The sequence below is a fragment of the Rhineura floridana genome, chromosome 11, assembly GCF_030035675.1.
Source record: "Rhineura floridana isolate rRhiFlo1 chromosome 11, rRhiFlo1.hap2, whole genome shotgun sequence".
NCBI classification, from domain to species: Eukaryota; Metazoa; Chordata; class Lepidosauria; order Squamata; family Rhineuridae; genus Rhineura; species Rhineura floridana.
Genome location: NC_084490.1, coordinates 52,173,734 through 52,195,547, shown reverse-complemented (window position 1 = coordinate 52,195,547; position 21,814 = coordinate 52,173,734). Strand labels below are relative to the sequence as shown.

At 42.7% G+C, this 21,814-nt stretch overlaps 1 protein-coding gene across 2 annotated transcripts in view; it reads left to right on the top strand.

The window, feature by feature from the left end:
- LOC133365931 (transcription factor CP2-like protein 1) overlaps positions 1–17,012 on the top strand; it is a 38,438-nt gene extending 21,426 nt beyond the window's left edge. Inside the window, exons 8-16 of one of the 2 annotated variants that reach the window (XM_061588407.1) lie at positions 215–325; positions 1,070–1,167; positions 1,637–1,691; positions 3,429–3,522; positions 4,118–4,208; positions 8,787–8,869; positions 9,487–9,632; positions 11,559–11,610; positions 15,190–17,012. In XM_061588407.1, the coding sequence (XP_061444391.1) occupies positions 215–325; positions 1,070–1,167; positions 1,637–1,691; positions 3,429–3,522; positions 4,118–4,208; positions 8,787–8,869; positions 9,487–9,632; positions 11,559–11,610; positions 15,190–15,227 (768 nt within the window). In that variant the 3' untranslated portion in view covers positions 15,228–17,012. Of the gene's footprint in view, positions 1–214; positions 326–1,069; positions 1,168–1,636; positions 1,692–3,428; positions 3,523–4,117; positions 4,209–8,786; positions 8,870–9,486; positions 9,633–11,558; positions 11,611–14,602; positions 14,782–15,189 lie in introns of those variants that run through there. The other variant, XM_061588408.1, reaches the window with a different exon arrangement.
- The last annotated feature ends 4,802 nt before the right edge of the window (positions 17,013–21,814 follow it).

The window sequence follows — 21,814 nt, the reverse complement described above, 5'->3', positions numbered from 1 at the left end:
GGTGGCTTTCTGAAGATACTTCTTGGTAGCTTAAGCTATAATACTAAACACACTTACCTGGGAATAAGCTGCATGGAACACACTGGGACTTTGAAATTATATTTTTACTAAAATTATATTGTAATATAATATTATTATGTTACATTTATATGACTGTGCTATCAATGTACCTGAAAATCTCATTTTATAGCTATTTCAAATGTGCATCTTTCAGCCAAAAGGAGCAGACCGGAAACAAAAAACAGATCGGGAAAAGATTGAAAAGCAATCCCTTCAGGAGCGTGAGAAGTACCAGCCTTCGTATGAGAGCACAATGCTGACGGAGGTACGGGTGCCCTTTCTATAGCACGGGTAGAAAACCTGTGGGCCTCCAGATACTGTTGGACTACAGTTTATTATATCCCTGATGATTGGCCACGGTGGCTGGGGCTGCTGGGAGCTGAAGTCAAACAACATCCTGGAGACCCCCATACTGGCTTGGGCTGATGGGAGTTGTAGTCCAGAACATCTGGAGGGCATCAGGTTGAGGAAGGCTAGGCTAGACTGACTGTTTGCATGTCCTGCCTCTTCCAGGTCCAGGGGCTCCACTAACAATGCCTTCCCATTCTGGATGGCCTCTAAAATCCAGGAGTCCTCATTGGTCTATGCTTTTTCTCTATTCAGATCAAAGTTCCATGAACACCCACATCTGCATCTCACACCATTTATTCTGTTTTTGTCTAGTTACAGGGAGGGATAAGGAGCTATGCAGGGCACTAAGGCCCAATGCTGAGCCCACTAGGAATCTTCCTCAGCATCTCATCCAGCAACAAAGTTTTCAGTAGGCATTGTCCGCATAAACTTCAAGCCTATACTCACACCCATAAGGACTAGGGACTTCCTTTAAAAAAAAAAAGGAACAAAAGCTGGGTGCCGTCATGCAGCATGCGATGATGGAATACACACAGTCCTCCTTTTGCACAGTCCAAATCATAGTTTAAAAGCACTTGAGGATGTGAGAGATGCAACTTCCAGGGCCTAATGTTTCTCTCCTTCGGTCTATTTCCTCTTGCCTCCCATCCCTTTCCAGTGTGCCCCTTGGCCAGAAGCTTCCAGCAACCTACACAGCCCTCCAGCCACTCCTGGCCTCATCTCTCCCCATCCGTTCAAGCTGCAGACCCCTGAAAGGTAAGCTGGACAAAGCAATCATTTGTATTAACATAGCAAAGGAACCTCACCTGTTTGAAACCCTGGACCTGTTTATTGAGCCTTCATCCTGATTTGCTTGCACAATTCTTACCTGGTGGTTAGACTCCATCAGGTCTTTATTGAGCGTTCATTATGATTTGTTTATGGGGCGGCTATATGACAATTAACATTCATCCTCCATTCATCCCAATTTGCATGCAGGGTGTTTATACACCTTCCTGTTAATCATTCATTCATCCCACACTTTTCAGTGCATTTCCCTGTCACTTTCCTAACCACAAAAAGGCTTGTTTTGTAAAAAGTGGATTTGTTGTGCTAGGGTGACAGAGCCCTTTAAACCACTTTACTTGTGCAGACCTAAATATCTGATATGCACTTTATTCCCTCCTGTAAAATACTGAAAGTCTGGAGGGGATCAAACCTGGCTATTTGCTGTTCTTTTTGGCAGGGTCTGCTCCTCACCCAGCTATGCCTTGGACAGCTCATCAGAGAGCACAGCAGAGGTAAGAAGAAAAACAAAAAAGCACCTCTAGGCTGGTTTCACACTCATAAAAAGTTTTCATATTTAAAACTTTTTTGTTTTAGTTTAAATATTTTAGACACTGGTGTGATTTTTATATGACTGCAAGCTACCTTGACACGTCTTGAAAGGCAGCACAGACGTTTTTGAATAAATGAAAAATTAGAGTCCAATAGCATTTGACCAAGAATTTCAGCAGAAATATTTCTAAAGGGGGGGGTAAGGTCTAGGGATTCTTACTACAGGTCATTGGCAACCCACTCCACCTATCTTTACATTTAGAATTCTGGAGGGGGCAATTCCCCCCCTTTGCATAAGACCCACTTTTCTGCAGCTCCCATTCCTTGGTCCACATAAAGGTCCACGCATGAAGATAAAGATAAGCAAAGCAGGATGGCTATTCTAATGTTGTGCATTTGTTCATTTGTCAATTTCTGTGCTTACAATTACTAGCAAAAAAAATGTCTGGGATGTTTTGCACTGTGGTTCTTGGGAAACATGGAGTTGCCTTGGAAGCTCATCAGAAGAGCTTCCTCCATGAGAAGATCTGTAAGCTTCCAGAGAAAACAGACACCCACCTGCTCCTGAAAAATGCAGCTGCAGAAGTGGGGAAGGACTCAGAATGTTCTAGGTTAAAAACCCTGATCTGGCTCCATATGAACCGAGTGTGCAAAATGCCCCACAATCCTTGGCTGGCAAGTTGATTAGGAAAGGGTTCCCTGAAGGCAGAAACTTTGAAACCCCAAACCACTGCATTAGCGTAGGGATCAGCAACCAGTGGCATGGTGCAAGGCAAAGTGATTATCTGGTGGCAGGCTCTGGGAAGAGATAAAGAAATCTACTCCCCCCCCCCATCCAGCAGGACATTTGCCTGCTGGGACCACCAAAAGTTGTATTCAGCTTGTGCCTCGCCTTTGCCTTGCCAAATACAGTGTAAGAGTGCCTCCTGGTGACAAATGATGGTTTGACTTTTAGCACCTGGCATCCAAAAGGACTTTGCTTATGAAAGTACACTCAAAGCAAACAATGGTGCTGTATAATTGCTGGTGTCTTGTTCAAGCCAGAATTTTCACTGAACTATGAAACTAAATGGTGTTGCTCTTCCTAGCATCCGCCTATGGGAGTCAAGGAGAGAAGCCAAGAATTGTAGCTTCCACTACACTAGCTTCAAAATATACCACTTGTGTCACCCAACAAAACCCTATCGAGGGCTTTGAACAGATTGCATAAAGGCCCTTGGCAACAGTTTGAGGACTTTCTTTTTCAAATTCCTGCCAATAACATTTCCAGCAACACCAATTAATGTAGGAAAATGCCATTTCTTTATTTCATGCTCTTTTTAAAAATAATTGAAATGCTAAATATTTGTGCAAGTCACACAGAGACTGAGGGATGGAGGCAGATATAAAATAAATAAATAGTAGCGGCTGGTGTCACAAAAGCAATTCCACCTTCTAGATAGGGCTTGCAATGCCAAGGCTGCCCTAAAATATTGTAACACCCTGAATATTCTTAGATGATTGCTTGGAATGGTTGCAGCAGCACTGTTGAATGTGCAAAAAATGCAGCTGGCTCTTGCGAAACCTCCTGGTACTAACCAAGTGTAGAGGTTGAAAGCAAGACGCTCAACCATTCTGATACTGCCTTGGAGTTGTATGTTCCCCAGTGCCCTATGGGTTGTAATTAACACTGGTTTCTCCATTTTGTCTGTTTCTTACAGGCCCTGAGCCCAAGCGCCTCCATCTTGGAAACTCAACAATGGTTGCACAAAAACAGGTTCTCCAATTACTCCCGGGTTTTTGCCAGCTATACGGGTGAGGCTTCTCCTCTTCCAATGGAGCGCTAAAACAAATACCCCCCTCATCTGTGGTCGTTTCCCCTTTACAATTTTGTATTTTCTCCAAGCCTGTGCTTTTTTTGGCCTCTCAGACCATACATGGGAGGGGAGGGGGAGGAATCACAATTTTCAAAGGCATGTAGAAAACCATTTCTCTGTCCTTATGGCATTTTTAAAGTTGAGAGACAAAACCACCACAACGGTACACTGCAGGAAAAGGCAAAAATGTACTTTTAGTTTCAAGCTCCATGGGGCAGAGACCTGTGTTTGTTTATGTTACTCTGCAAAGCACCATGTACATTGATGGGGCTCTATAAATAATCACAAATTAACTGGTTGTAGCAATCCCTGACCCCCCAGATGTATGGGGGTGGTGGGAAATTAATTCCAAACCATATTGGGCAATGAGCCTTCTTGAGGCCATGATGGGCCAGAACAAAAGCATCAGAACAGAAATTGTGTCAATTTGGTCTTGAACCCAATAAAGGCACTCTGTGAATTTTACAACTTCAGGGCAAATTCTGAACAGGGACCATTTTGTCAATCTATTCCTCTTTATCCTTCTCCCACAGGAGCCGACTTGCTCAAGCTCTTACGTACTGACCTTGTACAGATCTGTGGAACAGCAGATGGAATCCGACTCTCAAATGCTCTGAAGGCTAGGTATGGAATTATGTTTTTAAATCCCTACTCAATTAAAATCCTGTAAAAAGGGATGGGTGGGCAAAGCTAGAAGGAAGAGTTGTTGTTGGTTGTTAATTTAAAAACCAATCAATCCTGTTCATTATTTGTTTACACTTGATAAAAGGTAACATACACCAGGTGTGGGGAACTTTTGGTCCTCCAGATGTTGCTAAACTACAGCCCCCATCAGCCTCAGCAAGCAGGGCCAGTGGCCAAGGATGATGGGAGCTGTAGTTCAGTAACATCTGGAGGACCAAAGGCTTCTTACACAGCTGACATACACAATACAGTAAAAGGTTCAGGCTGCAATCTTATACACACTTACCTTGGAGTAAGTCTCATTAAACTCAACTAGCTTTACTTCTAAGGCCTGCACTGTTAGGCTGCTGTCCTAAATATATTTACTTGGGAGTATGCCCCATTGAGCTTAATGGGATTTATTTCAGAGTAAACACACTTAGGACCGCACTGCACATAAAACAACTTTCAATAAAGAGCTGGAGTCCAGCAACATCTGGATGGTGTAGTGGACAGTGCTCATTAAGTGGCTTTGGGCAAGCAAGTCTCTCTCTCAGCCTAGCCTACCTCACAGGTTTGTTGTTGTTGTAAGGGTAAATATGTTGTGTGTGGGGCCTGCATGAGAAGGTTGAGATGCCAATGTGATTATTAGCAGGGTTGTCAGACTGCAAACCCTATTCGTCCTTTACCTTTCAAATCCCATGCTGAATGAGGTGAACCCCGGTATCTAACAGAGGTTCTTGTTTGTTGAAATAGAAGGTAGCTGTGGCTTCTCCTCGCACCCACTGCTTTTGTCTGGGACCCTCTTTGACCTACTGTAGCAAGCAGGACTCCAGGGGCTCCAGGCGATGTGTACAGCACCGTCCCATTTATTAAGTTAAGGTGCCACAGCCAGCGGCAACCGTAATTATATATGGGGCCAGGCACTAGCTGTAGAATCCACAGGGCAGATGTGGTCTAAGAAGCAACTATGGGAAGCACAGTGGTACCTTCTAGACCAGGGCCCCATCTGCACTATATCTTTAAAGCACTTTTATACCACTTAAAAAAGTTATGGCTTCCCCCAAGAATCCTGGGAACTGTAGTTTGTTGAAGGTGCTGGGAGTTGTTAGGAGACCCCTATTCCTCTCACAGAGCTACAATTCCCAGAGTGGTTTAACAATCAATCCCTCTTCCAAGGAACTCTGGAGATTGTAGCTCTGTAAGGGGAACAGGGGTCTCCTAACAACTCTCAGCACTCTTAAACTACAGTTCCCAGGATTTTTTTTGGGGGGGGAGGGGAGCCATGACTCTTCAAAGTGGCATAATACTGGTTGAAATGCACATATAACACCTGTTCTGGCTCGTTTGCACTGGCTACCTATCTGTTTCCGGGCCAAATTCAAAGTGCTAGTTTTGACTTATAAAGCCTTACACGGCGCGGGACCACAATACCTAGCGGAACGCTTCTCCCGATATGAACCTACCCGTTCACTACGTTCAACATCTAAGGCTCTCCTCCGAGTTCCGACTCACAGAGAAGCTCGGAGGGTCGTAACAAGATCTAGGGCCTTTTCGGTGGTTGCCCCCGAATTATGGAACAGTTTGCTCGATGAGGTGCGCCTGGCGCCTACACTTTTATCTTTTCGGCGCCAGGTTAAACCCTTTTTATTCTCCCAGGCATTTTAATTCTATCTTTTAGCTTTTAATGTATATCAGGTCGTTTAATTGTTTAATATGTATGCTTTTACTGTTTTTGTGATTCTATTGTATTTTATCCTATGTTGTGCACCGCCCTGAGAGCCTTCGGGCTGTGGGCGGTATAGAAATCGAATAAAATAAATAAATAAAATAAAATGGTGCAGATGGAGCCCAGGACAGAGGCAAGTGGTGTCATTGGGCTGCACCAGATTGTGGTCCCACTGACAAGTGGTGCTCATGGTGTGGGGATCTGGAGGAGACCCTTCTCTATGATGGTGCCCTAGTTTTGGAACTCCCATTTCTTGGAGGCATGGATGGCTACAAAACTGATGGGCTTCTGTTGCATGTTTGTTTCCCCAGGCTTTCTGGGACTGTGTTTAAATTAACTCCAGCTGTTAGGCTTCCTTTGCATTTTTATATTGATTGTCATTGTTTTACTGTTGGTTTTAATATTTAAGGAATTGTGTAAATGTTATTGTTGTGCCTGCTTTACTGGGGTCACTTGTAATAGAAAGCAGTATCCAAGTGCTCCAAATTTGTTTACCACTGCGAATAAGGACTAAACCTATGGCACAACCTTCATGAAATGATTTCCACAATGAGAGTTGTCTACTTATTTATTTTATTTTATTTATTATTTTATTTATATCCCACCCTTCCTCCCAGCAGGAACCCAGGGCAGCAAACAAAAGCACTAAAAACACTATAAAAGCAGACTTTAATATATATAAAAACAAAACACCTTTGAAAATATTTTTGAAAAGCTTTAAAAACATACATTTTTTTAAAAAAACCAAGTTTAAAAACATATTAAAAAGCAATTCCAACACAGACGCAGACTGGGATAAGGTCTCAACTTAAAAGGCTTGTTGAAAGAGGAAGGTCTTCAGTAGGCACGGAAAAGATAACAGAGATGGTGCCTGTCTAATATTTAAGGGGAGGGAATTCCAAAGGGTAGGTGCCACTACGCTAAAGGTCTGTTTCCTATATTGTGCAGAACGGACCTCCTGATAAGATGGCATTTGCAGGAGGCCCTCACCTGCAGAGCACAGTGATCAACTGGGTATATAAGGGATAAGACGGCCTTTCAGGTATCCTGGTCCCAAACTGTATAAGGGCTTTGTACACCAAAACTAGAACCTTGAACTTAGTTTGGTAGCTAACAGTAGCCATTGCAATTCTTTCAGCGTGCAGTGACATGTTGGTGATAACCTGCTCCAGTGAGCAGTCTCACCACCGCATTTTGCACCGGCCTTGGTGCAAACCTCAAGGATAGCCCCACATAGAATGCATTACAGTAATGCAGCCTGGAAGTTACCAGTGCATGGACAACAGTGGTCAGGCTATCCAGGTCCAGAAATGGCCGCAGCTGGTGAAAGGCACTCCTAGCCACTGAAGTCACCTGGACCTCTAATGACAAAGATGGATCCAGGAGCACCCCCCAGACTATGGACCGACCTGCTCTTTCAGTGGGAGTACAACCCCATCCAAAGCAGGCAACTGACCAATTGCAAACTCTGGTCTCTGACCTGGAATCCCAGCAGGATGGGAAGCTGTTAGTGGTGTTGAGTGGAGAGGGAAAGGTGTTTTGCACTTGATCAGAGCCACCAGTTGAGCCCTTGGTCAGATCTCCAGTATGCCTAGAAGCTTTTTCTACAGATCTGATATGAAATCCTTTCCCCCAAATTCCAGAAACACAGGAGCTGGGTGTAGTTGCTCAGGGCTAAAATCAATGCGACTGAATTGCATGAATGCTGTTAAGGTGTTATATCTTATGTACATAGTAGCCATAGGGACATCCCAGCAGCCTCCGGGTGGGGTGGGAAAAATTTGATACTCCCCTTTTCTCTGCCATGGCCCTGAGGGGGGAAAAACCTCTTTGAAGTTGCTATTTTCATTTCAAGTAAAGTTTTTAATCAGTGCCAATGGGACCTCTTTTTTATGCATGACTCCCCCTATCACTACAGATATGCTACCCCAGCTGTCCCTCAGTGGCATCCAGACCACTTGTCGTCTCTCTTGCTGCTCTGGGATCAATGTGTCCTCCAGTTCCAACAGCAGCCACTAGTTTTTCACATACAGTATATATCTGAGCTTAATCTCAGCCTTGGAACATCCTGTTTGGCTTTGCCATTCCTCACACTCTCCCAAACCTGCCCTCAAACCTTTTGCATGTCCAAAAACACTCTCCATTATCTCACTAATCCTTACAACAATTTTGCAAGGTATGCAGGTGTTCTTCTCTGCTCCGTAGCAAGGCTGAGGCAGAGAGAATAGCTTGCTGAAAGCTGTTTAGAGCAGGTGTGGGGAACCTTTGGCCCTCTAGGTGTTGCTGGACTACAACTCCCATCAGTCCCAGCAAGCATGGCCAATCTCCATAGATCATGGGAGCTGTAATTCAGCAACAACTGGAGAGCCAATGGTTCCCCACCCCTGGCCTAGAGAGTTCATGGCTGTGGAGAGATTTCAATAGAGATGGGGAGAAACAAGACGTTCTAGCTGACCCTCTTAGCCTCTAACATCAGCCTTTCCCAACCTCTGGGGCCCCAGATGTTGCTGGACTAAAGCTCCCCCCAGCCAGCATGGCCAATGGTCAGGAATGATGGGAACTGTAGTCCAGCAACGTCTAGGGATCCAAAGGTTGGGAAAGGTTGCCTACACTGTGGGTGGAGAACATGTGGCCCTTCAGCTGTTGTTGGACTACAACTCCCATCATCCCTGACCATTAACCATACTGGCTGGGGCTGATGGGAGTTGGAAATCCCAACAACATCCAGAGGACCACAAGTTCCCCATCCCTGCACGACAACAAACTAGGTCTTGGTAAGCTACAAAACTGGGTTCCCTCTCTTCCCACAGGTGCGTCCGTCCCCGGCTCATCCTTTATGTGTCAAGGGAGCTGGAAACAAGTGGGAACAACAGCCCTCCAATCCCAGCAACCGGTAAGTCAACATTCCTTCCACAAGTTTATCATCAGAGACCTTTATCAAGGTCCAGCTGGCTCCTCTAGAACTACCAACCAGTAGATAGTAAAAACATCTCTCTGCTTTTAGATGGCATTTGAAAACTTTAATTGCAGAAGGCATTTTAATGATGGACACTGCCATTTTTACTGTGTTTTTACTTCTGTGGTCTGCTGCTGTTTTGAAAATGCTGCTCTGGATTTTCAGTGCTTTGCTTTTTAATGCTGTATGTTATTGTTCTATTTCTTTCCATGTAACCCACTTTGGAAAATTAATTTGAAAAGTGGGGTGTAAATAACTTAAATAACATTTGCAACAAGGGTGGGGAAACTTCAGCCCTCCAGTTGTGGCTGAGCGACAGCTCCCATCAATCCTGGCCATGCTTGTTGGGGCTGATGGGAGCTGTAGTTCAGCAACAGCTGGAAGGCCAAAGCTTCCCATCCCTGCTTTACCAGAAGAAGAAAAATGCACTGCAGTGACACTAACATTTTGGTATTTGTATTAGGCCTGAATGTTTGTTTTTGATTTGCATGCTCATATTTCAATACCTTCTGTTTCAAAATGTGGGATTTTATTTTATTTTCCTTTACCAAAAGCCCTATACCAGGAATTGTACCTGGAAGAACTAACTGCCACTGAGCTTACCAATAAACTGGCAGAACTGCTCAGCCTCCCAGCCAATCAGATCCAGCAGGTTTCCAGACAGGGGCCTACAGGAATCCACATACTTGTCAGTGATCAGGTAAGCTGTCCTTCTGCAGGGACTAGACACCTTAGAGCTGCCTTCAACAGCAGCCTAGGTCTGCTGTTTGGCCACAGAAAACCCCAAGCACATTCTGGAGCACTTTTTGGGGAGTTACAACTGGCTTTACAACAACCTGGAACATGTTTGGAGGTGCAGGCTTCCCCTTCTGACATGTTTTACGGTGGCCAACACTGGTGGGCCTATATAGCTGCATTACAATAAGATTATATATAACATAGTTTTATTTTTTAAGAGAGCTTCCAGTATGTCACTACAACCACCCTGTAAAGTGGATTGGTATGATTCCCTCACTAGTGAGTATATGTGTGTGGGAGACTGAGTCCGGCCTGTTTAAATGTCACTAACTGGATTTATGACTGAGGTGTGTAAACCACAGAATGCCTGGTGATGACCTGCCAAGGCCACTTTTTTAGCACATTAACCTAGATCTCAGAAGGGAGGGAATGGGGCTCAGACCTACCTGCAAATCGCACCCTCTCACCTAGAAGGCTTACCTTGTGGTTTCAGGCAACAGAAATATAGAATTGTAGCACAAGGATGAAACAAAAGGCTATGTAAAACCAACCTGTTTGACAGACAGTGGGATTGTCCAAAATTGTCGTCAGCAGATCAACCCAGATGATGGTATGCCCTAAGCAGAAAGCAGGTGCACCACAAAAGATGCTTAAAAGAGGATAGCTCCAAGTGGTTTGAACAAGTGAGGCAACTCCCATTGGGTGGGAGGTTGTGGTGGGGAGATGAATGCAAAGGGTCACTATAATACTTCTAATTTATAATAATGCTTCCCATTTGCATGCCAAGTGTTCAAAAAACTCTGCTATTATCAAGACTGCATTTCTCTTCACCTGCCTCATATTCCGATTAGTGCTAGAGAGATCTCTGAATCACTGCTGGAAATGTTAAGTGTGTATATGTGCATGTGTAGTGGCACAGCCATTATTGTTCCATTATCCCAGCAGTCCTTGAAATCTGTCTTGCACGTACCAGAGTCTAGTCTATTCAAAGGTTTCCTGCATTCCATTAAGACTGTTACAAACTACAGATTAACACCGAGCTATTCCTGCCCCATCCAATCTGGGAAAAACTGGAGTCCTGGAGAGCTCAAACACTGCCCATGACTGTGACACTTTTGCTGGTCCTAATAAAGGTTTAATCCTACTTTGGCTTTAGGATTCCCCCCCTCCAAGACCAACATGATTTAAAAAAATTATCTCATTAATCCTTTCATCAGTCCTATTAGGAAGATTGGTATTATCACCATCCCAATAATGCAGATTGTGGAGGCTGAGAAAAAGTGGCAAATCTAAGGTCACTTCAACTGCAATCCTGTACTCACTTATTCTGACAGTAAGACCCAACAGAACTGAATGAGGCTTACTTCTGAGTAGGTATGCATAGGATTGCATTGCAGTTCATGGCAGAGGTGAGATCTGAATCAGAGTTCACAGCTCACAGACACTGTGTTACACCAGCTCTTTAACTAAGCTAACTTTGGGAGTAGTTTGGGAATAGTTGCTGATCCTAAATATGGATACAGGCCATGGCTGTTTAGATGTGAGAATGCACTTTGCATAAGCTCAGAAACAGTGTTAAACTGTACAAGGTCCATTGAAGAACCCTAGTATTAAGAGCAGGTTTTGGGGCAGGCCAAGTTAAACTGGGTCAGAGTAAATTTGCATAAACCTATTTTGAAAAACAAATACTGGTATCACACCGGCCATCTTTGTGTGTACACCCACAAGTACCTGTTACAGTCACAGTGCCACTTGACACATCATTGCCATCTGCCACTCGTTTAACCCAAACCCTGAAGCTCCCAGTTGACTTTATAAAAACAAACTAACCAGGCATTAGGATCTAACATCTAACTTTGTGTTGTTGTTCTCTCCTGGGTTGTCACAGATGGTCAGAAACCTTCCAGATGAATCATGCTTTGTAACAACTGTAACAAAAGGTAGGTAAGGTTTCATGTAAAATGAGCAGTCTTGTAGCACCTTAAAGGCCAACAGATGATCTTACATGGACTAGAGTCCAGTCAGATGCACGAAACATTATCAGTTGGCAAATTACATCTAGGATGGGTTGGATCCAGAGTGCCCCAAATGCAGATGAGCGGGGGGAACCATCCATGAACAGAGGTGTCGTCATTCAGGGTTGCAGACCCGTTACTTTTTTGGGAGCAGGGTCCCAGCCAAGTCCCTGTGTATGAACCAGTCAGCATGAAAAGGGAATGTGTTAACCACTGAATAGAGTCCTTGTCCTTTTGTGCTGATTGGAGCCAATCAGAATGAAAGGAGGCGACTCTTCTTAGTAGCTCACACACACCATCTCCTTTCATGCTTATAGGCTCCTAGGGACATCTGTTGTAATGGGAGTGTGGCCTTGCAAGATGACAGAGACAAGGGAAAGTGGAAAAGGGATGTGGCTGTGACAGGGTGTGGTGTGACTATCATGAAGGGACCCTGCACTTCTGAATTTGCCACTAAACTACTGTCCATGGAAGGAACTGAGATATACAGGAAGCTCCTGCTGAAGAAAGTGGCAGGGGAAGGCTTTAAAAAAATAACAACTTCCATGCCACCATGTTGTTCTTTAGGGTTTTTCAGGGTCCATTCTGAGTGGAACTCTATTAGTTCATATTAGAGAAAAGAGTGAACTGGTCTTTTGTGAAGGGTCGCTGTTCTTATTTTGTATATATACAATGCCTTGCAAAAGTACTCAAGACCCCTGACCAATGCTCTCATATTACTGAATTACAAATGGTATATTGTAATCTCGTTCTGTATATTTTATTTTGAAACAAAGAAACTCAAAATCAATTATTATAACGTGGCATTGGTTTTATGTTGGGAAATGTTTGTAGGAAACATAAAAAAATGAAACATGTTGCTTGCATAAGTATTCAACCTGTGCTGTGGAAGCTTCCAGTTTATACAGATGAAAGAAACTGCCCTATCAAGGACACAATTACCTTACCGTTGGCCTCCACCTGTGAACCATTAAAGTTGCTGTCACATTGTCAGGATAAAAACCCCATTGTTGAAGGATCGCTGGTCAGGCTGTGGATCTGAAGGAAAATAAAGACCAAAGAGCATTCTACAAAGTGAGAGATAATGTAATACAAATGCATTGATTAGGAAAAGGGTACAAAATATCCAAGTGTTTGGATATCCCAGTGAGCACAGTTGGATCAATAATCAGGAAGTGGCAGCTGCATCATACTACCCAGGCACTGCCAAGAAAAGGCCGTCCCTCAAAACTCGACACTGGAATAAGGACACTTGTGAGAGAAGCCACAGAGAGGCCAACAATCACTTTGAAGGAGCTACAGAGTTCAGTGGCTGGGAGTGGAATAATGTATCAGGTGCACCAGTCAGCCATATCAAGAGCTCTGCATAACATTGGCCTGTATGCAAGGGTGGCAAGAAAGAAGCTGTTACTCAAAAAGTACCATCTAAAAGCACATCTGGAGATTGCCAGAAAGCATGAGTGCCCCAGCTGCAATATGGGAAAAGGTTTTGTGCTCAGATGTGACCTAGAGAGAGCTTTTTGGCCAAAGCTCAAAGCACTATGTGTGGCTCACACCTAACACTGCCCATGCCTCAAGACACACCATCCCTACAGTGCAGTATGGTGGTGGCAGCATCATGCTGTAGGGATGCTTCTCATCAGCAGGGACTGGGCATCTTGTTAAAATCAGAGGAAGAATGGATGGAGCAAAATACAGGGGAATACTGCAAGAGAACCCGCTTCATTCCACTCAAAAACTGAGGCTTGGGAGGAAATTCCCTTTTCAGCAGGACAATGATCCCAAGCACAAGGCCAAAGCAACGTTGGAGTGGCTCAAGAAGAAAAAGGTGACTGTCCTACAATGGCCCAGTCAAAGGCCTGATCTCAATCCCATTGAGAATCTGTGGCGCTCTTTGAAAATTGCGGTCCACAAGCGATATTCAACCAACCTGAACACCTGGAGTGAATCTGCCAAGAATTGGCCAAAATCCCTCTGACACTGTATGCAAAGCTGGTACATACCAACCCCGAAAGACTTAAAGCTGTTATTGCAGCAAAAGGTGGCTCTACCAAATATTAGTGTGTGTGAATACTTATGCAAGCAACGTTTTTTTATATTTCTTACAAACATTTCCCAGATAAGCCAATGTCACCTTACAATAACTGATTTTGAGTTTGTGTCTCAAAATATCATACAGAAAATTACAATGTACCATTTGTAATTCAGTAATATGAGAGCATTGGTCAAGGGTCTGAGTACTTTTGCAAGACACTGTATATGGGTGTTGCAGAGAAATGCTGTTGTTGTACTTCTTACATTTCATGGGCTTTTGGGTAATTTTCCCCAGAGAGGTAGCTGTGTTTGTTGATGCAAGTGCAACTTATGCTGTAATATATGTTAGTCTTTAAAGGTGCTACCAAAATCTTTATGATTTTTGTTTCTAGCACATTTATATTTTGCCTTTCTCCCATCATGGAACTCAAAGTAGGTTTTCAGGTACAGTAGGGCCCCGCTTTACAGCGCTTTGCTAATACAGCGATCTCAGTTAGATGCAATTAGACTAAAGCCCCACTCATACAGCGCTTGTTCCGCTTTTATGGCACTTTTCGGGCATCGCGCGCCATTCTATTCAATGGTTTTCACTTTTCGGCGGGGGTCCAGAACGTAACCCACCGTCTGAATGGGGCCCTACTGTAGTCTACCATCCAGATGTCAATTAGACTCAAGACTTGTTTAACTTTAGCGAGGGCACTGCATCATCTCCTATGACCAGTTCTTGAATCTTGTCTGTGTGCATGTAGACAGATCCCTACCTGCCAACTAAGGGTAATTCTTCTAACATCTAACAAAGTGGGTTCTAGTGGACAAATATTTTTGTGACAATAGAGGTTAGTCTTTAAAGTGTTACAAAACTTGTCACTATTTTTTGTTGCAGTAAATTAACTTGGCTTTGTCACCCTGAAAAATCAAAATGAGGACTTTTTCAGAAGTCAGTGGGAAAATATTATACATACAGAGCTGGGCGTATAATCATGAAGGGAGCAGCCCATTTGAAGGCCAGGAGCAGTGATTAGGGTTCAAATTACAGCTTTTAAGCAAGTAGGATTTTGGTGGCCTTTCTCATGCTATTCCCCACCTCACTCTAATTAGTTCTCTAATCTGCAAAATTAAAAACTAAGAAGATGGTGATAAACAGTTGGTACTGGTTGAAAGCTTGGGCAGGAGTACAAGGTTATGTGTCCTGGGCATTGCTGGATCTTGCCCAATGACCCACAACATTCCAGAATTGCCCCAAACAATCCTCTTTGAACCCATAACAAGTAAGGCTGACAGTGACACAGGGCAGCTTCTCCTGTTAAAGAAGGCAGCTTCCCTGGGGCTGCAGAATGCTAGAAGCTTCAGGCTAAGATCCTTTCCCCTGGACCCATGCAAGTGAAGACAACAAAAGCCCCTCCCATTCAGTGGATGAACAGCAAATACTTGAAAAGCGACTAATTTGTTTTGTGTTGTGTGTCACTACAGTGCAGAACACAGAAGGTTATCACTTAGTTCTAAAATAGACTCGAGCCTTCTAGATGACGAACTGCTGGCCTGCAAGAAGATGGGGGACAGAATGATGCAGGAGCTAGTGTAAATATATATATATCTTAAAAACCACAAGATCACTGTATCTCAATGAATTCAAGATTTCCCAAGGCTAAACTCTTCAACACCTGGAACTGCGGGACCAAGCTGGTTTTTCTTTGTAGCACCAGAGATCTACATTGCAGCTGCATATAGTGATCATGTTTGGTTTTCCATCCTGCCTCTGAATTTTCAAGCAGTGAGTGGGAAGCAAGTCAGTGAGCAAGGACAATATTGCAAATGTGCTGTTTGGGATAAAGGTAGCAGGAGAGATGTCACCTACCCATTAGAAAGTATCCAAGTCAGATATTTCTGTCTAGCCCATATAGAATAAATTATTTTTTAAAAAACAAAACAAAACAAGACATCATGGCTTTGCTACAGTATGGAATCTCCATTTTAAAGTTGGGTTGTAGTGTCAATAACTGGTTAGTAGACTTGCTGCAAAAACATACAGCTATTTTTACCATTTCTGTCACTACATAATCATTTGTAGGGTGGGACCACAGGTTACTTTGGCAAATATATGTTCACAAACCTGTATTTGCTGTGGCAATGCAAATGTGTGGGGTGCATTTATGAAGGATTATCAGCAGGTGGGAGGATGCTTAACCTTTGCATTTGAACTGTTTCAAAGCTTGGTTGAGGGGAAAAAACCCACCTAAAAGCAGACATTAGTTCAAGGTCAGAGGCAAGAATGGTTGACCTGCATCTGTCATGAGGCCTTGGGACTGACAGCTACATGACAATGCCTACTGCATATGGGATACTACCCATCTAGCTGGGATTTTAGGGAGTGCCAGAGAGAGGTCTAGCTATCTAAATGCTTACTCTAGGGCCCTTTCTATGGTAATTGATATAATTCATCTGCCTCACAGTCTCAAGCACATCTTTAATCATTAAGACAATACCCTAAGGCAGAAACCACCACATAGTTTGCTCAGAACCTCTTCAGCTCCTGCTCTCAGCACCTTCTCAATCAACTGAAGGACGTATTAGCCTTCTACTGAATATCTTGCCCCAGCAGAGGCTGATTATTTGTGAGGTCACCTTCCCTTCTCCCCTTCCCTAGTGTTTCTGGCATCAGTTTTTTCTGGGGGGGGGGGTAGGTGACAACTGGTATACTGGTCTTCTGTGATATGGTGCAATTTGCAGTTCCCAAGTATTGCTGGAGGGATCTATCATCACCAGACTGTATGCTTGGAGCTGAGAGGGATGAGGCACAACTGCCAGAAAGAATATCTCTCATTCCTTGAAATATCAGATCTTGACTTCCAATATATGTTCTAACTTTCAGGATGGCAAGGTACTTCTTTCATAGCCAAGCTTGCTTGTCTAGTACTATCTGACTGCAGGATTTGAGATGTCAATTTTTGCCAGTTTTATGATGAAGCAAAGCCAATCAATACTGAAAGGAGATGGTTAGTCAAGTTCTCTACTGAGCTTTAGGCTGCAATCTTCTATTCATTTACCTGGAAGGAACCTCCATTGAACTAAACAGGGCTTACTTCCAAGTAAATCTTGCACTGGATTGTATTGTTATACTTACTCGTATCTCACACTTGACCTACACACCAGAAACTTTTCCAAACCACTAGCTTTCAAAAGTGTTTTCCTAAGAAATTTATATGCCCTCATACTGCTTAAACCATTTTTTACCTATTAGTATTAACTACAATCTTTTTTTTAATCTATTTTTATTTTGATGTTGCTGTATTTGTCTATGCCTTTTTATATTAAAACATGGCTGTGACTTACTGCCATCTGTTACCAGCTGGGTGTTTTCCCCCCACATGATTTTAAATCCTTCCACACTATAGGGGAGCAGTAACAGCATTATAAAATAATCAGTGGCTATTTTTAAGCCAGATACATATCTGCTTGCACAAATACATTATAAGTGCTAATTCTTAAAGAAAAGACTCTTTGAACATTCAAAGTTGTGATCTGGAACTTTCTGTGATTCACAGAGCTTCCAGTCTCTTCCATACATCCTAATAAGATGTCTTAAGTGCACAAGAATGACTGAACTGGATTATAGCCTCAGCCTCACCAACACACCAAGGCATCAACTCACACCATTACAATATTCCAGTTTGAATGCCTCTTTATACACTGCATTTTAAAGTGTGCACTCAAGATATTTTAAGTGCCCACATTAACAGATAAAGAATGGGACACACAAGTATTGTAAGGATACATTTGTCAAGGAGTTGTGATTGACAGACAGTCCCAGATACACTATAATTTGGCTTGTGTAAAGTATGAAAATGCACCAAGATGGCTCCAGTGAAACCATTTTGAATGTTTAAACACACTGCCTTTTAAAAAGTATTCCAGTTTCCAGTCTTAGTGAATACCAGTTGTCTTGGGCTTTGGGTATATCTTTTAGGTGACATCACAGGCCCTTGAGATTATGGAAACCATCTCATATACCACAGATCTGATCATAATGGTACACGGCAAGTGGATACATTCCTTACAATACTTAATACTTCTATTGAGTGTACTACTGATATTATAGCTGTCAAATATGTAATGCTTTGGCAAAACGTTTCCAGGCCATAGAAGTGGCTTATTCAGAAAATGACCCCCCAAGACCTAATCCAGCTCCTAATTCTGGAACTATGTAAGGCTGACAAAAATTCTGCCTGAAGATTGAAATTGAATCATAAAAACAATGTTCTTACCACAGTATCCTGCACAGCCACAACATGCCAAAAATTTGGAAACATTTTTTTTTTGCAACAGGTTTGCTACAATACAAACTGACCAAATTTACAGTATTGTAATATGGACAGAAAAAAAGATTGAGCTACATATACACACACACATTTTTAGTTTTACTTTTTGTTAATTGGCGTTATTATATCCACTCTCAAGTGTCCAGGAGAGGTGAAAGCACAGTTTATAGGATCATTAAAATAATATTTTACAGATCTCTCTGATTAATATATAGCTAGGGGGCTGAATGGCAAGGTTCCAACTTGGATGTCCAACAGATTTGCTTATGAAGAAATGGAGTTTTCATTAAAATAAATGCTATAAAATTTGCTGGCCTTTAAAGTTCCTCAACTTCACACAAAATGTGAGAAGAATTGTGCTGCACAAATCTGAAGTTGGGTTTTTTAAACTTTTGAGTAAGAAACCAGGAGTCATGTAAAAGCAATCCAAAAACAAAACAAAACCACCCAACAGTCCTTTAGCACATCAAGAATGATAGGGAGGACCGGCACCAAAGGGTGGCCAGGTCGGGCCCTGGCTGAGGGCCCCTGGTTAGGGTGTGAGTAGTGCTCCCCTTCTATGATCCACGGCAGGGTCCCTGCAGCGGATCGCAGGGAGGGAGCTTCTAGGCCGCCCATCTGTTCACTCGCTCCACCTACTTCTCTGTTTTCTGCTACTGCGTGTGCAGTGCTGCCATCAACCAAGTGGCAGTGGGGGCTTCTTTAAGGGACTGATGGCCCTACCGCGATCTTGATTGATGGCAGGCATGTGTGCACACACAGCGTACCATGCATGCATGCATGCCATCAACCAAAATGGCAGTGAGGGCATCAGTCCCTTAGAGAAGCCTCTGCCGCCATCTTGGTTGATGGTAGCACAGCACTCGCAGCAGCAGAAGACAGGAACTAGGTGGAACAGGCAGGAGCTGCGTGCCCATGGCCTAAGGGCCCAGTCATGACTGGCACCGGCCCTGATGATAGGGTTGTTTAATGAAATGTTCAAATTAATATTTTGCCCCAGGTTTCCTCATAGAATTGACTGTACCCCCCACTCTTGGAGGAGTCTCATTTCTTTAAAAATCTGGTATTTAACTACCAAACATTCGGCCTATGGAAAGCCAGCAGCACTCCTAATATGTCTATACAATTATTACTGAACTCTAATCCCAAACCTAACCCAAACAAACAGAACTCAAATTAAGGATAGCCCAGAACTCTTTCTATGCTCCTTCTTCCTTAAAGCAGAACACTGTTAAGGAACCATGTCATACAACCCCTCTTCCACCATCTATCCCAAGTACATAATACCATGGGCCAGGCATGTCTACCACATTCAGATTAAAAACTACAACAACGACGACCATGGAGTTCATAAAAAAAAAAATTAAGTACGGTGCAAGGTTAACCTACCCATCTGCTGTGGGAATGGTTTCATAATTGTGACTGGTAGTTGCATTATAACGTGTTGATCCAGAATTTCTCTAAAACTTGAGTTTCTTCAGATCACTTGGTTGCCAATATATCTACATTCCCATTACCTTCATGCTGTTCACATGGATAATACCAGCTAATGACCAAAGCTTTTTATAATTTGCAACAGGATATGGCTGAAGATTGACAAGACACACAGCCAGCCAATGGCAATGCTACAAGTTTTGACACCTGGGACTTTCATTATTTCCAATAGAATAAGTGGGTGAGGAAAGCAATGAATAAAATTACAGTGATCACAATAGCCTTCTGATGGCAACACTTTTAATATACTCATTAATCAGGGTGAGCTTTGTAGCTAGAATTTGAGGGAGCAGGGCAAAACACAGTATTTTGTTTAGATAATGCATTTGGCACATCTGGTTAGAACAGACATTGACACAAGGTTATTAAATGCTCACTCAGTTCTCAGCCTTCCAATTGATCCCAGTAGTTTGGATATCCACTGTTTTCATCAGAATCAAATATAGCCCCACCCCCACCCCTCAACTGATCACCTGTAATCAAGTAGTGGAGGACTGACAATTCTTTCATCACAAAGTCACTTACCAAATGGAATATTTGCATTACACGGTGCACTCCCAGAACTCACCATATACTTATAACACAAATCAATGAAAGGGTTAATACACATTACTACCTCCAAAATTATTAAAATCTATCATAAAAATATTTGATTAATCTGTCTCTAAATGCAGCAGCCAGATGCTCCTGGGATGCTCACAGAGCACTGAGGTGGTCCTCCTGTTATCGTGCTTTTGTACTTGCTGAGCTCAAAAGGCTTAGAAAATTAAATCTGTATTACTTACTTGCAGTTTTTGTGCATGTGTAGTAGTGGGGAATCACTTTATATTGCACACTTGCTCCAAGCCTTCAGTATTAAGCTATCATAGGGCCACTTAACAGCTTTTTTGGCAACTAATTTGACATACGCATGTGGGTTTGCACTTGATGGTGCTGCAGACAAATTAAAGCAGGAATCAACCCGAAGTCCATAGTAGGGACCTGAATTCAGGCCTCTGAAGTTACAATTCTAAGGATCATTATATACTTGTAGTTGGAATATAGGCACACTGAGCCTTCTTAGAAGATCTTTATTTACCCTTTCCCATGTTGTATTTTACTTTTTCACATGTAGCACATTTAGAACTGCCTCACTGTCAAATAAAATAAAATAAAAAAGTGACAAGAAAGGAAGTACCTGGGACTGAACATCAGAAGAACACAGAAGCTCTCATCCTATGCAAAGCCATTCTTCTAACAAGACAAACTTAAAAAATTGTGGTTTATTGATATTATATAATAAATACAATGACAAGGGAGGAGGATTTGATGTTTCGCTTTAAAAGGGCTCAGTCAAGTGACATGAATTTTTTCTGCTTTGCTTCTTCCCCGAAAAAGAATAGATCACCATCACTTTGGTCTCAACTTATGTGTTGGAATTCAACTGCTGGCAAATTAGGTCCATTTCACACATATACAGCGGCATGCAGCTACCCTGTGATGCTATTCCACTCTACTGCAGAGACTGAATATTCTGATCATGTGGATTAATTTGGTGGGAATAACGGTGCACCCAGCCCTGTCCATATGGCTAAATTATTCCCACATACACATGCCTCAGTGATGTGGGACAGCACCATGAGGAAGTGGATTCTACAACATGTTGTTCATGAGAGTAAAGGGAGCCCTTAGAGGAACCACTATTTAAAAATCGGACAAATGAAAATACACTACATGCAATGCAGTAAGCACTGCTACTATACAATCTCCATTCATTTCAATAGGGTTTGCACTGGAATAAAACTTGGACTGCACTCAATTTGTAGTTCCCTCCTTCCATTCCTAGTAGTAGTATTCTCAGAGCTGTGCTAATCAGTGACAAGCTGGCAGCAACACACACGTGCTCCTGAACTTTTTAGAAGGTTCAGTAACATTGCAACAGTTAGTCATTTCCACAATGTCAGCAACTGCCAAGATGTTTGGGATTCAAAAGATGGAATTACGCTGGCAAGTTTTAGAAATGGGATGCATGAAGCATAGATGGCAAAGGAAGAACTATAAACTACATTTCTATACTGGAGTCAGTAAAATGTTTCTTAAAACACAAAACTCAAAAGAAACATCAGTAGAGATTTGTGGGCAGGAGGAAGAAAAAGATAACATGGGGCACTGGGAAAACACAAATCCTCTGGACTCAAACAAAATGGTTATTACTGCTTTGAGAAAAAGAACAGTTCATAGGACATTTTCCATAAAACAGTGCTATTCTCCCGCCTCTTCCCCAATTATTTGAGTAGTTACAATTA